We start from the raw sequence: 14,771 nt of genomic DNA on the forward strand, positions 1-14,771 counted from the left end.
ATTGTTTTCGTCATGACACCCTCCCAATGACACGTGGTTTCCTGCGGCCAATAGGCGTGCAGTGAAGAAGAGGCAGAGCAGCCAGTATTATAGCCTGGCTGGGCTTTAGACAGTTTGAGAGCGCGACAGTGACGTCACTAAAAGAGCGAGAGAGCGGCAGAGCGCAAACGAGCCGAGCGACGTCGCCAAGGAAGGGGTGAAAAGGGTGGCGGAGGTTGGCCGACGATGACCCGTAAGTACCGAGGAGAAGATGTGCTGATTATAGGGCTATTGCCGGGTACTCTCGTCGCTCGGGTTTGGAGCCGTTATGTTTCCTCTGGACGCGACTACGCAGCACTAGGTCGTTCCTGGCGTCACCTGAATGTGCCTAAGGATGGGGATAGGGTCGTCTACGTTGCTGTCATGTTAGTGGCTCTGTTTCCGCCTGCCACATCGACGATACCACCAGGCCCGAGATTAAGGGGGGGGGGGGGGGAGAGCTCCGGAAAAGGGCCTTTAACGTGGCTTCCTCTGTACAGCCCAGGCTCTGCCTCCCCTTTCACTTTTCTATATTGCGCGGATGGTGGTCAGAGGCTCTTCTGGGTGTAAATCCTGGGGGACGGTGTAAAAGCCGGATACAGCGGGATCCTCAGGATCTTCCCGGATTCGGTCCCTAAATCCGGGACGTCCCTAAATCCTGGTGGCGCAGAGACTATCCAAGTATTGATGAGCCCTTGAAAGGTTAATGCGCTGCAGGTTATTAAGGCGAAAGGTCGCGAGGCCATGGACGAAAGGAGCGAAGGCAGACTTGGATCTGGTTCCTCGTATGGTCAGAAAGATCGTGACTTTGTATTACGTGATTAAGTTGAAATATTATTGTGCGCTGTACTTAATTGGGTATTGGCTAAAAGTATTGATACTTATGATCCAGAAAGTGATTTTCAAACTGGTCATGAGATTTGTTTTGGTTTCCATGCCTCTGTTGTATGCACTTAGGAGAAAAGTTTTCAGACGTATACCATCTGAGACTGGATCGGCGTTTCTCCTTTTATTTTTTTCCCCCTTCCCTTCTGTGTTAATTAAAAACAATTAGGATCGCAATGTATTTTACTATTACAAAACTTAAAAATAAAATGTCATTAGTGGTCTCTTAGGGCCAGATGCACAAAGTCTTTTAACGTTTGCTTAGACTGGTTCTAGTTAGTCTAAAGCAAATGTTTACATAGCTAGTCATGGACAAAGGGGTTTTCTGTGGCTCTAATGTGTGCTGTTAGCAGCCACTGAGAACCCCATGCAAATGTATTACGATGAATTCATTAGTATTCTAAAGAGCTCATTCCTAGTCTGTGTATTCCAGGGGATGCACAGCTCTAGAGCAGCCCTAATTTAAGGAGCAAATTTTACAGCTACTCTGGAGCTGTCAGAGAGGAGAGAAGCACAAGCAGGAAGCTGTAAAGGCTTCTTGCTTGTGCTTCCTACCTCTCACCTCCTGGTGCCCCACCCCGAATTAAAAAAAAAAAAACACATTTCTGTGGTGGTCCAGTGGACCACAACACTCCCCTGCATCTTGTTTTCTTTATTTCCCTGGAGTTCAAGTGGCCCCAGACCCCCAATCTTTTTTAAACTTTCTCTGGTGGTCCGGTGGACCATCCCCCCTCCCCCTGCAATTGTGCATCGGGGCCTTACTGTTTGAAAAACAATAAAGAGCCATGCACAAAGCTTACCGTGCTAGGAACATCCGATTTTTGACTGGCTCTATCAGACTGACTCTACACTTGTGTTTTGACTGTACACTCGTCCTTTGACTGTACACTTGTCTTTAGATTGTACACCTGTCTTTTAGATTGTAAGCTCCTTGAGCAGGGACTGTCCTTCCATGTTAAATTGTACAGCGCTGCGTAACCCTAGTAGCGCTTTAGAAATGTTAAATAGTAGTAGTAAGTGTAGCATGCATGTTATTTAGCAAGTAATGCACAAAGGGGTTCTGCGTCCAACTTACCGATTACGATACGCAACGATAATCCTATGCAAGTGTATTAAAATGTGCTGATTAGTATTAAAATGAGCATTCCGAGTGATGCACAACTGTTTCTGATCGATGCACTGAAAGGAGAGCCTGTCTTTAACGTGCAAAATTTGATGCGCATTCTGGAGCGGTCACGTGAGGGTGACTTCTGGGAGAAGCACTCTAGAGCAGAGAACAACTTAGCGGGTATGGAAACAAGCGGAGGGGGGGCAAGGAGGAGGGTTTTTTTCAATAGGAAATTGGTCTGATGTTGGCTGCACCTTCCTACTGCAGCTTACTTGGCTTCTCTCAGGCTGCCCCCCTGATTTTTGCTTGGGGGTCGCTTCCTTTCTGAAAGTTCCCCGCCCCCCCAGCTGACATCATAGGGGCCTTTCCCCAGCCAAGTGGCTGCTTGTTTTTCTGCACCCCAGCTGACATCATAGGGATTTTCTCCCAGCCAGTTGAAATTTTTTTATTAAACTGGAAGTTAACTGATTTACTCTTTCTTTAGCAATGTAAAGATTCAGTTTGCAGAACAGGGTTTCATGTAAGCTGAGTTTGTTGCAGAGAGTGCTATCCGATTCACTCAAAATTTTTTTGATTCGATTTGCTCATGTGAATTGTTTTTTCGAGTTGATTTGATTCAGCTTAACTGAAATATAGAGGCCCATAGCCTCAGACCTATGCTAATATTTTAAGAGTAACACAAACAGGCAGCAGCAATTGAGCATCTTAAACATTCAAGAAAGCATTTGCGATGACAGGTTAAAAGTGCACCAGCCTCTACTTCTCTAATATGTCAATTACTATCTCCACAATTATTGTTTAGTATTAAGTTCAAAATATACCCCACCACCACCACAACCACAGAAAAGGGCCCTGCATGAATAAGTAGGACATGATACCAAATATATGTTTTTATAAAAAAAAAAGTGATCCTAAAGCTAACATAATTTCCAGAGGAGACCAAGAACCAAAAACACCATGCAATCCAGCTCACTTCTTTGAACCTGTGGGACAAAGGGCCAGCAAGTCACCAATCTTAGGGCAGAGAGGAAATGTAAAAATATTCCTGCCATGAAGCTGCTTCCTTCACCCAAAAAGCAGAGCTGCATGACATTTTTTTTCTTAAAAAAAAATCTTTAACACAGAACAACAACAAAACAAAAAGCATGTAAGCACTGGATAAAGGACAGAACTTCTGCATGAAGGAAGCCCTTCCCTCATTATTCGATAGCTCTCTGTGAAAAGGTAATAAAAAAGTCAAGTGCATTTTTATAATGTTCTACTGCATTCCACAAAACAAAAGGAGCAAGTTCCCACATGCCATCTCTTTTTCTTTTATGCAGTCCATTGGTTTGATGACTTATACTGTGCCAAAATTGGAAATACAATGAGACAAAATAATAGAATCCAGTAACATCCCAAACTTATTAGCATTATAATTCGGTTCACATTTGGGTAATAACTGAGAAAATGCTGTTATCAAATCATATTAGGAAGCTTGACGCCGACTTGGTTACTCCATCTATATACAAACACACAGCCGGGAGACAAAGATTAACCCCCCTCTCCCAAGAAGAAATAAATATATATCACAGAAAATATCTCTATGATTAACGTGCTAGGGTGTCCCTATAACCAGCCCCTCCAAATGACACACTGATTATGATTTATAACAAATTACTACTCTACCTATGAAAAGTTATTCTGTTATACTTCCTCTGTGTACATCCATATGCTGCACAAGCTGGCATGTTTGAAAATATAAGTGAGATTAAATAAAAATGCTACCAAACAATAAAGAACGACAACGTGGATACAGCAGCTCATAGGTTGGATTGCTCTGTTTTGAGTGTACATAGATGACGGCTGCAAGGGGGAGGGGAAAAAGAGACTAAAAGGACTCTTCAATGGCGGCACAGTGCGGTTCTGGTCCAGCCCTGCCTGTTGTCACTTCCTCAGCTGCAGCAGCTTGGGTGACAGTGGGAGGGAGGAAAGCAGCGGTGGCGGCAGCGGGATGGAGGTGGGGAAGTCCTGAATTGGGACTTCTGATTTTTTTTTTTTTAAATCAACGAATTGGACAGCACTAGTGTGCACTGTATATATATATATTTTTTTTTGTTACATTTGTACCCCACGCTTTCCCACTCATGGCAGGCTCAATGCGGCTTACATGGGGCAATGGAGGGTTAAGTGACTTCCCTGTGCCTGAAGTGGGAATTGAACTCAGTTCTTCAGGACCAAAGTCCACCACCCTAACCACTAGGCCACTCCTCCACTTGGATTTCAGACTTCTTTTCAAATCTGACTGTAGTGGGGAGTTACTGTTCAGGTAATATAGGTATGTCCTTTGCCAAAGAGGGGCTACAATACAAATTATGCCTGAGGCGATGAAGGGCGAATTGACTTGCCCAAGATCCAGAGTAGGATTTGGAACCTGTCTTCCCCAATCCTTAGTCTAGTGTTCTAATCATTATGAAGCTATTTGTAACATTACAAATCTGTGTGGCAAAAGCCTGATAGCTGGGTAAGTTACATACCTGGTCCACTCTTGTGTTTTACTGGATGGCTAAAGGATCAGCAGTTTTCTCTTTCAGGCAGTAATCAACTAATGTTTGTCAGTTGGGGCCGCTTTGGACCCAAAAGGCTGAAGCAGAGCAAACATCTTCCTACCCAAGGACAGCTAGAGTTTCTTGGTGCAGTATTCAGACAAGGCCTGCACTTCAGTGCTGCTGTGCCCTGCCCACCTCAGATGTCTTCAGTGAGGTGGGATGCCTGGCACCACAGTAAGCCAGGCAAGTATTATCCTTACCTTGTGCTGCCATTCCTATTCCCATGCAGGGCATGACACCAGCCAGTGTGTGCCAACAGCATTCATACCCTTCAGTATGGCTCTCTTGAATTCCCTCCTTACCTAGGCTTATCCTACCTGGCTCTCCCTTCTCTTACCGCCACCAGGTCCAGCAGCTCTCCTCCCTGGCTTCCCGACTGGGCTTAGATCCACCTTTCAAGAAAGGAGTAATGCCCGATGGCTCCTGCCTCCAGCACTGCTATTGTTCAATATGGTGGTGTCTGACCCCTCGTGGTGTGTCAGAATTTACTGATAAGGTTCAGATGATGCCATGTTGAAAGATGGGCCAGAGGCAGGAGAGATTAGTCATAGCCCCTGCTTTTAGAAACTGGTGGGGGCTGGGGGCAGGCAGTCATGAATTATGCCTTGAGGGAACATTAGTTTTACAATTCACCCTTGCTAGACCTTACCAAAACCTTCTTTCTCGCTCATATCAGTGTGAGTAAAACTACATAACATATGTGTTGCCATACTTAGACAGACGAAGGCCACATTCTCTGGCATCAAATTCAGAGTTTAATTGCGTGTTGAGTATAGAAATATTTCTCTGGTTTGTTTTAAATTTACTTCTTAGCTTCATTGCATGCCCACTAGCCCTAGTATTTTTGGAAAGAGTAAACAAGTGATTACCTGTCACAGAGATCCTCCAGCTAATATGCTGGATTTTGCAGTTACATTAGTAACTTAAATATTATGGGATGTGATTGAGAAGCAGCATATTGAACAGCTGATTTTAAAACCAAAAAGTGAGATGAATGATTTGAAAATGAACTTCCACTGTTGTAAAAGGGCTGTTGAATTGACTGTGAAGTACACATGTATGCAGCTGATTTTAACACCTTCATACCCAAGGAAGAAATCACAACATACAAAGATCACATCTAGTAATAGCCAGAAGCAAGACAAATTCAGGAGTCAATCCAAAATACCAACATTTCTGTGCCTTCCACATCGTAGGAAAAGCCATTCTTCCTAACTCTTTACAGGTAATAAATAGAAATCAAAACATAAAAAAGAAAATAAGATGATACCTTTTTATATTGGACTAAATCCATTTTTTTATTTGCTTTCAAAGGTAGCCCCCCTTCAGATCACAAATAAGCAAATGTTGACAATTATCAGAATATATAAATGAACACAAAAGCATTCCAGTGACAGTCTCACTGGAAGAGGGTGGGGTAGGTTAGGTGAGAAACAGGGAGAGCTGGGTGGGTGAGAGGGAGAGATGGATGGCTTTGAGAATGACAAAACAGTAGAATTTTATGGTTTATAGTGGGTAGAAAGCCCAAACAGCCACCAAATTTGAAACAGAAATTACTGAAAAGCAATCTCCTAACACAAGCGCAAAAAGAAGAGAATGGCGGACTTCCGGTGACGTCATGAGCTAGGAAGCAACGCGCTCCCGAGGCTCCGAGACCCCGTCTCCGCTAAAGATTAAATATTGCACGTTAAGCCTCTGCGATCTGTTTCCAGTATATGGAAAAATACCTTAAATCGCCGGTCGCTGCAATGGCGCAAAAAACCACGAAGAAAGATAAGAATAAAGTGAGTAGCGGAGAGACCAAGCTGGCTGAAGAGATAATGGCGCCAGGGCCCTCATTTACAGACTCCCAATTATCGCAACTAACACAAGCGATCGAGAGGGCCTGGGAACCGAAGTGGATAGCGCTGAATAATAAACTGGAAACCTACCAAACAGCCCTGGATGGGTTGGGGATCCGGGTGAGTGATCTGGAGACCAGGGTTTCGGCGGTTGAGGACGACTCCCGTACATATGGCCCAGATATTGCAAGTTTACGCCAACAACTGGAGGAGCAGAGGAGCTTAATAGATGACCACGAAAATCGAGCGCGCAGGAACAATATACGCATTGTGGGCCTGGATGAGGCATTACCTGAGCGCAATCTTGAAACGTGGTTAGAAACGTGGCTCTCTAAAGAACTAGCCCTAACGGACACAATGGGACCAATTGTGATAGAAAGGGCGCACCGCGTAGGCCGAAGAATGGCAGATCGAAACCGGCCACGTGTGGTCATCGCGAAGATACTAAACTACCGCCACAAGATTGAAATACTCCAAGGCTTTAAACTCAAAAGAGATACTTTACAACATAACAACAGGAATATACTGATATTTCAGGATTACTCTACCATTGTGCAAGAAAAACGGAAACAATTCCATGTTATATGTGCGTCTTTGGCACAGAAGAAAATCCGTTTTAGACTGCAATACCCAGCCCAGTTATCAATTTTTGTGCAAGACAAATGGCAAGCATTTCTTAAAGTGGCAGATGCCAAAAAGTACTTAATAGAGAACAAGGTACTGGACGCTATTTGATCTGGACTTGACTGAAAGCCAAAGGAACGCCTTGCGGAGGTGGGGCGTGTAAGTTATGTATGAGTAAATATGTATAACAACCTGTGGAGTGCGGGGTCTTGAGCAGTTACTGGGGTCACAGTTTCATCACCTGGTTTGACTAGGGGGATGGAAAGGGGTGAATGCACAGATGGGAAGTTAAAGGGATGGGAGGGGGGAGGGGAGAGGGAAGAAAGGGGGAAGCCTGACGTATATGATACCTGCTGGGGCCTTGTTAATAGTACAATATATGGAATACCTATGAGGGAGACAAGTAGAGACTCAAAAAGTAATGGTTCTATAAATATGCAAGACAAGTCCAAAACTAGAAGATTAGAGATAATCTACAGACATGCCACTTAGAGTGATAACATGGAATGTAGGGGGTATTACATCCCCTATAAAACGGAATAAAATTTTGACAGCCCTTAAAAGACACCGAGCTGATATTGCCTGCCTGCAGGAAACACGCCTTAGTGATGAGGAACACAAAAAATTACAGAGATCGTGGGTGGGAGAATGCTATGCGGTGGCTGCTAAGGGAAGGAAGGGAGGAGTAGCAGTACTTTTTCGAAAAGGATTAGCGTGCAAGGTATCTGTGGAGGAGAAAGGGAAGCAGGGTAGATCCATTATATTACGGGTATGGGTACAAGGTATGGAATTTTTACTGGTAGGAATATATGGCCCAAATGAGCATGATAGAGAATTTTTTCGGGATTTGGGGAGTAGATGTCTTCAGTACAAAATAGAGAAGATTTTAGCTCTTGGGGATTTCAATTTAATTTTAGACCCAACAGACGACACCTCCAACCCGACTTCCCTGCACTACTCTGGGCAAAGAGCTAAGGAACTGCCAATGTTTATAAAAACTTTGAATTTAGTAGATGTGTGGCGGGTGTTACATCCTGGTGAGCGAGATTATACACATAGATCTAGGGCCCATGGTACCTTAGCGAGATTAGATTATATACTTATAGAGAGGTCTATGTTCTCCCAGGTGAGGGCAGCTTGTATAGGGCCGGAGGAGATATCAGACCATGCCCTGGTGTGGATAGACTTAGAGGCACCTGGAGATGGTGATGGGGGGGCAGGGTGGAGATATCCAGCGTATCTCCATAATGATCCCCACTTTCAGGAATACCTGGCAAAGAGATGGGAGGAATACGCAACACATAATGGGGTACATGCACTGACAGACCCGATTTTGTACTGGTCTGCATCAAAGGCAGTTCTTAGGGGGGATATCATTGCTTATTGTAATCTAAGAAAGAAACGCCGAGCTGCAACCATACTCCAGTTGGAGAAGCAACTGGCTAGAGCAAAGCGTACTCATATGCATAGACCCACGCCGCATAACTTAGAGAACCTGAAAGTGGTGCAGACTACTTTGAACACCTTACTTCACGGAAATGAGACTAAATCAGCGATATATTATAAATACAAGCTGCAGCGATTTGGGAATAGGACAGGGCGTTTATTGACTAGGGTAATAAAGAACTGGGGGGGACCCCGGGTAGTGGCTGCTCTACAGGACGCGGGAGGCAGGCTTACAGTAAAACAAAAAGAAATAGGGAAAATTTTTACTAGATATTATGCCTCGCTCTACTCGTCTGAGACACCCCCAAAAGACAGTTTAATACAAGACTACCTAACCAAGGCGGGTCTTTCCACACTGTCACCTGAAGAAGTGGCCGTTCTTAACGCTCCGCTGAATTTAAATGAGCTGCAACAGGCAATTAAGGGATTAAAGCAGCGCTCTGCACCAGGCCCTGATGGTTTCACAGGGGAGTATTATAAAACATTGCCCCAGGAGGCACAGGTGGCATTGCTGGAATATTATGAAGAAGTGATAGAAAAAGGGGTGTTTCCGGCATATGCAAACTCGGCTTTAATCACGTTGATACCTAAACCAGGGAAACTATTGAATAGAGCGGAGGATTTTAGACCAATATCATTAATAAACGTTGATACGAAAATGCTGGCAGGGATACTTACCAAAAGATTAGCACAGTATTTACCAAAACTGATTAATACAGAACAAGTTGGATTTGTGAGAAATAGGCAGGCAACACATAATGTTAGACGTTTATTGTTGGCAATGTCGAGTTGCCAAGATAGGAAGGAACCAGCAGTAGTCGTGAGTATGGATGCCGAAAAGGCGTTCGACAGGGTGGGATGGGGATACTTATTTCAAACTATGAACACGATGGGGATACAGGGTTGGTTCATGCAGGCAGTTAAAACACTTTACAGTAAACCAGGGGCAAGTGTACTTGTAAATGGGATAAGGGGAGAAGAATTTGAGATCATGAAGGGAACAAGGCAGGGATGTCCCCTATCCCCAGCCTTATTTGTAATATTCCTGGAGCCACTGTTGCGTACATTAATGAGACAAGGAAGTATAGCAGGGGTGTCGGTGGCGGGCCAGACTGTAAAGGTGTTGGCCTTTGCTGACGACTTATTGTTAACAATAACGGATCCGCCTAGCTCCATGGCAGCATTGTTAAAAGAAATAGAGAAATTTGGCCGGCTTTCGGGCTTTAAGTTAAATTTATCTAAGTCGTACGCTCTGGAGGTGGTACAGGGAGAACACCAGGGATGGAAAAACAAATTTCCTCTCATGTGGGAAAAGAATTTCATTAAATATTTAGGAGTGCGCATCCCTGCAGACCTGGCCCAATTATACGAACTAAACTTGCAAAAACTGCTTAGTGAAACTAAACTGAAGTTACAAGCTTGGAGCGCACTCCCCGTGTCCTTACTGGGGAGGATTGCATTGTTTAATATGAGTGTTGCCCCACGATGGACATATATATTTCAAACAGTTCCATTATACCTGAAGGGGAGGGATGAGCGGCTCCTGAACCAACATATACAAAAGTTCCTTTGGAAAGGAAAAAAAGCTCGCCTCCCCATTTCATCCTTAAGTATACCAGTGGAATATGGGGGGCTGGGACTCCTAAACATACGATTTTTGACTATTGCTAGTGGCATGAGGCAAATAAATGACTGGTATAGGCATACGAGTGACTATACTAATGCGGCTATGGAGCTGGGCTTAACCCCGGAAACTCATTTTAGTTGTTATTTACATAGTACTGGTGCACACATGCCAAATACTCTGAAACATTCTGGAATTATGAACGCTGCTAAAGCAGTGTGGGGATGGGTGTGCCGTTTACACCATTTTTCGACAAAAATAACACCGTATTTGACTATATGTGATAATCCCGCCTTTATTCCAGGACAATTATACACTGTTTTTCACAGATGGAAAGACAAAGGCATTATCTATCTGCTCCAAGTGGTGACTAGAGAAGGCAAAATCAAGACATTCTCTGACCTACAAGAAGAATATGCTCTGCCAGACAAGGATTACTTTTATTACGGGCAATTAAAGCATTATATATCATCTTTACCATGGACATCATTGACAGAAGATGTACAAGAGGAGCTATCAGCGGCTTTTTCGCTGGAGTCTCAACAGAGGGTGCCTATGTCATATCACCATAGACATATAAGAGACACGGCCCCTGAACTGGAATACCACAGACTGGCACAACAGTGGTCAGCAGATTTGCAAGAAGGGATTACAACACAACAGTTGAAAACACATATCCTACAGATAAGACGAGTCACAAATTTAGCGGCACACTGGGAGTTACAATATAAGATGGCCTTGCGGCTGCACATCCCACCGAAGAGAGCATTTTATATGGGGTTGTCTCCCTGGGGAGAATGTCCGAAGTGTGGCGCGGAAGGAGCAACCTTGGGCCACATGTACTGGTCCTGTGTGGGTATCCAGAAGTTTTGGAAACAAATCATACTTACTGCGAATAGGATATGGGGTCAGCGGTGGCACTATGAGTTCTCTTTACTCTTTGGACAGCCCAAGCTGGGGACAAGGCCCAGAAAAGGATATACAGCATTTGTACTACGGGCAATAATTGTGGGCAAGCAGACAATATTATCTGAATGGATGTCACATAAATATCCCACATGGCAACAATGGCGGACCCGTATGATATACTTGTTGCGGATAGAGCGAATGGCTGTAAAAGACTTTGACTCAGAGACTGGGAAAAAATTTCGACAGACGTGGCATCCCTTTTGGGACACTATGACACCAGCAGCACGTAGTTATCTATTGAACTTTTGAACTAATTACATAGTAGAAACAAAAGGAAAGTAAAAGTCGGGCTGGGGCGGGAAGGGTGGGGGGTGGGAAAGTACGAAGATTTAAGATTAGAGATGGGAAAACTGTGAACTGTTCTTATAAGTTGATTGTTTTGTTATCTATGCTGTTGAAACATTGCATAGGAGAAGGGAGGGAGGTTTGGGAACAAAACATATAACCCAAGGAATGTGAACTTGTTAAGAATTGAAGTTGTATTTGAACAAATAGGTAAATATATGTGGAGGACTTTGTTGTTGAATCAAATAAAAATGATTTAAACATAAAAAAAAGAAGAGAATGGCACATGTCCTTTCATTATACCGAGCTGTAAACTGTGCCAACACATCTCTCAATATCCTACAATCGCTCATATGGGAAAAAACATTCAGCATAAGAATCGCTCATATGGGAAAAAACATTCAGCATAAGGGAGTCCTTCACATGCTCATCCTCAAATGTGGTATGCACCATTCAATGCAAAAAATGTGAAGAAAAGTGCTATATTGTAGAAGTAAGCCAGGTTCTAAAGATGAGGCACAAATTACGTAAAACACAATATTAAACATTCCAATTCCAACCAGGATGCCACCTTTGTGGGACAGCACTTTACAAAACCAGAACACTGCATCAGTGATCTTATGATAAGAATTCTAAAAGGAATGGGTTTTTTTCCCCAAACTTTTATTGTTCAACGTTGCAGAAATACATAACTGAAAAAAGATCACTACAACAATATGCAATCAGATCTTTCAGCAGAACCTATCCCTTCTCAGATCCCCTTGAAAGAAAATGTTCATTCCACAAATCCCCTCCAACACCCTCCAAGAAGTTATTAGAGTGGTAGCTATGCTAAAATCATTATAGTGGACCGGATGCCCCCTTTGAGTGCTATTGTTGATAAATGTCCCATATCTTGTGGAAGGAAAGCAACTTGTTGGTCCGCAAAGCATCAATTTATTCATCTGATATAGTCCATTTTCTGTAGAACCTGGGCCACCGGGGGTGGAAGCGTTTTTTTCCAGGCTGCCGCAAGTACAGCTTACTTGCTGTGAACAAACTGGTAGCCAATTTATGTAACTCCTTCTTGATGCCCGCTGGTTTAAAGTGGAACAAGCAATATTCCGCCTCAGTCGGGTAAGCCACTTGAAGCATTTGTTGTAAAGTCTGTAGTAAGGAAGTGGACAAGACCACCATATATGATGCATAGTCCCCTGTTGCCTGCAGTTTTTCCAACAAGATCCAGAACCTGTTTAAAAGATTTGGGCAAGGCGAGAAGGGATGTAATACCATCGATACATAACTATTCTCCATTAAGCTACTAGATATCGAAACCTTTAGCAAATACCGGAAAGCAATCTCCCTCTGTTGAAATTCACAATGCCTATCTAAATCCTTTTCCCACTTTTGTATATAGAATTGGATGGAAGAGTTGGTGTGCCCCCCCCCCCCCCTTTGATGTATTCTCAGCCCTGTCTGGTCGATGGAGGTATTGGGGGAACAGGTTGGGAAGAAATCAATTTGTACAAGCGTCGGGAAAGGCGTGTAAATGATGGAGGGTCGTGGGGGGGGGGGGGGGAGCAGACCCCTTCCTATCTCTCACTAACAATCTGGATTTTCCAGTTGGGGAGGAGCATGGCTCCTGGGGCTGCCGATATTTAGGACATTTGTTGGATTTAGGGGGATCTCATTTTCCCACTTTTGACTTGATCAAGCGAGCGTGCAACATCCCGAACACACAGTTTTGTTTTGTTTTTATTCTTACAAGTGAGGGACTACTATAATTCTGTGGATACGATCTGTGGGATCCCCAGTGTGCTTCACCACCCTGGATAAGATTTTTCTAGTTTTGCCAGCTACCGAAAATCCTCTCTCTCAGTGGCACCATTTAATAGTTGACAATAGGTCTGCCCCTCATTTGGAGGGGCTGGCCTCTCTTTGGAGTGTAGATCTAGGTGAGATAATTTCCCGGGAATTTCTGGGAGGGGCTTTTGAGACTATTTCTAATATCACGGCGAATGCCACCCTTCAAGACATTTAGTATTGAATTCTTTACAGAGTCTATATCACTCGCCAGAGAGGGAAGGAGATGGGCCTTTGGAGTAATGGTATGTGCATAAAGTGTCATGCCGCCTTGGGCACTATCCTGCACTCCTTTTTGGAGTGCCCATCTCTTTCCACAGCTATGGACTCAATCCTTGGCCACTATTGTACGTACTCTGCAACGGTCTTTTGAGTGGTCTTATACTGTGTTACTCTTGTGTGACAAGGGGAAACTTTGTGGGGAAGGGTTAAACGAAGCCCAGTGTCAATTTGTTTTACTAGCAACTCTACTAGTTTAAAAAATGCATTTTGCAATTCTGGGCAGATCCAGAGCCCCCATCTACAGTTCAGCGGTACCACCTCATGAAGGAAATGGCAGAGTGGGAGGGGGAGAGAGGGGGGGATAGTTGAGAAGGGGGTTAATAATGAAAATGATGAGGGGGAGCATTAGTTCACCATGTTTTTACTTATCATAAGTACCTTTTTATTTCATTGTTCTTGCATAATGGTTACAGATGGATCTTTATATAGTCCTTTTGAGTGGACTGTTGCTAATGTTGCAGATATGTGACTGTTTCTCCCTTTGAACCAATAAAGATATTTTCCAAAAAAACTGGATGGAATCATTTGAGCTGAGCAAAACCTGATAACAATCGTGTGATACTACCCTGCCCCCCCACCCCATTGCTCTCGCCAATGGAGTCTCCGCTAGAACCAGTTCTCCACAGACCCTATGTGTAATAAAATCTCATAAGCGCCAATAATGAAATTATCAGCCTCCACCTACCCATATTCCTCTTTCAGATCTGAAAAGGAGATAAATTCTCCCTCCTCTCACACCTGATCCAACGTACAGAGTCCCTGGCACTCCCACCTTTTGTAGGTAAAATTCAAGTACCAGGCAGAAACCCTGGGACTTAGCAAAAGAAAACGCCTGTAAAAAAAATATATCCGTTTAGGATAAAAAGATCTAACCTCATACCAGGTGTGCATGGGAGGGATTTCATAAGGCTAACTAGGTCCCGTGGGAGCCATATTGTTAACCAGAGAGGAGCATTTCCCACCCAAGATTGTTAAGATGTATCCGTGTTTTAGGAGATTTAGATGCGAAGCTGAGCGGCCTTGTAATATAATTTAAAGTTAGGGACCCCCATGCCCTTCTTACTTTTTAGGTTGATAAATGATTATTTTCCGAACTCTCAGAGGGTGTCATTTCCAGATATAAGCAAAAGTTTTCTTACGCAATTTAAGAAAAAACTGCGCTGGAATAGGGAGAGAGGGCCATGAAAAGACTTTGGCAATATGATCATTTTAAATGAGGATATCTGACCCAGCGATGACAGATTTAACCTTTCCCAGTA

The 14,771-nt window shown here is 43.7% G+C and overlaps 1 protein-coding gene across 1 annotated transcript in view; it reads left to right on the forward strand.

Annotated features, from left to right (window-relative positions):
• The first annotated feature begins 79 nt into the window (after nucleotides 1-79).
• The window catches only part of SERF2 (small EDRK-rich factor 2), a 41,884-nt gene continuing 27,192 nt past the window's right edge, over nucleotides 80-14,771 (forward strand). The window contains exon 1 of the mRNA XM_030190430.1: nucleotides 80-232. Coding sequence (XP_030046290.1) covers nucleotides 226-232 — 7 coding nt within the window. The 5' untranslated portion in view covers nucleotides 80-225. The remainder of the gene's footprint in view (nucleotides 233-14,771) is intronic.

This window comes from Microcaecilia unicolor, chromosome 1 (genome assembly GCF_901765095.1).
Source record: "Microcaecilia unicolor chromosome 1, aMicUni1.1, whole genome shotgun sequence".
In the NCBI taxonomy this organism is placed as follows: Eukaryota; Metazoa; Chordata; class Amphibia; order Gymnophiona; family Siphonopidae; genus Microcaecilia; species Microcaecilia unicolor.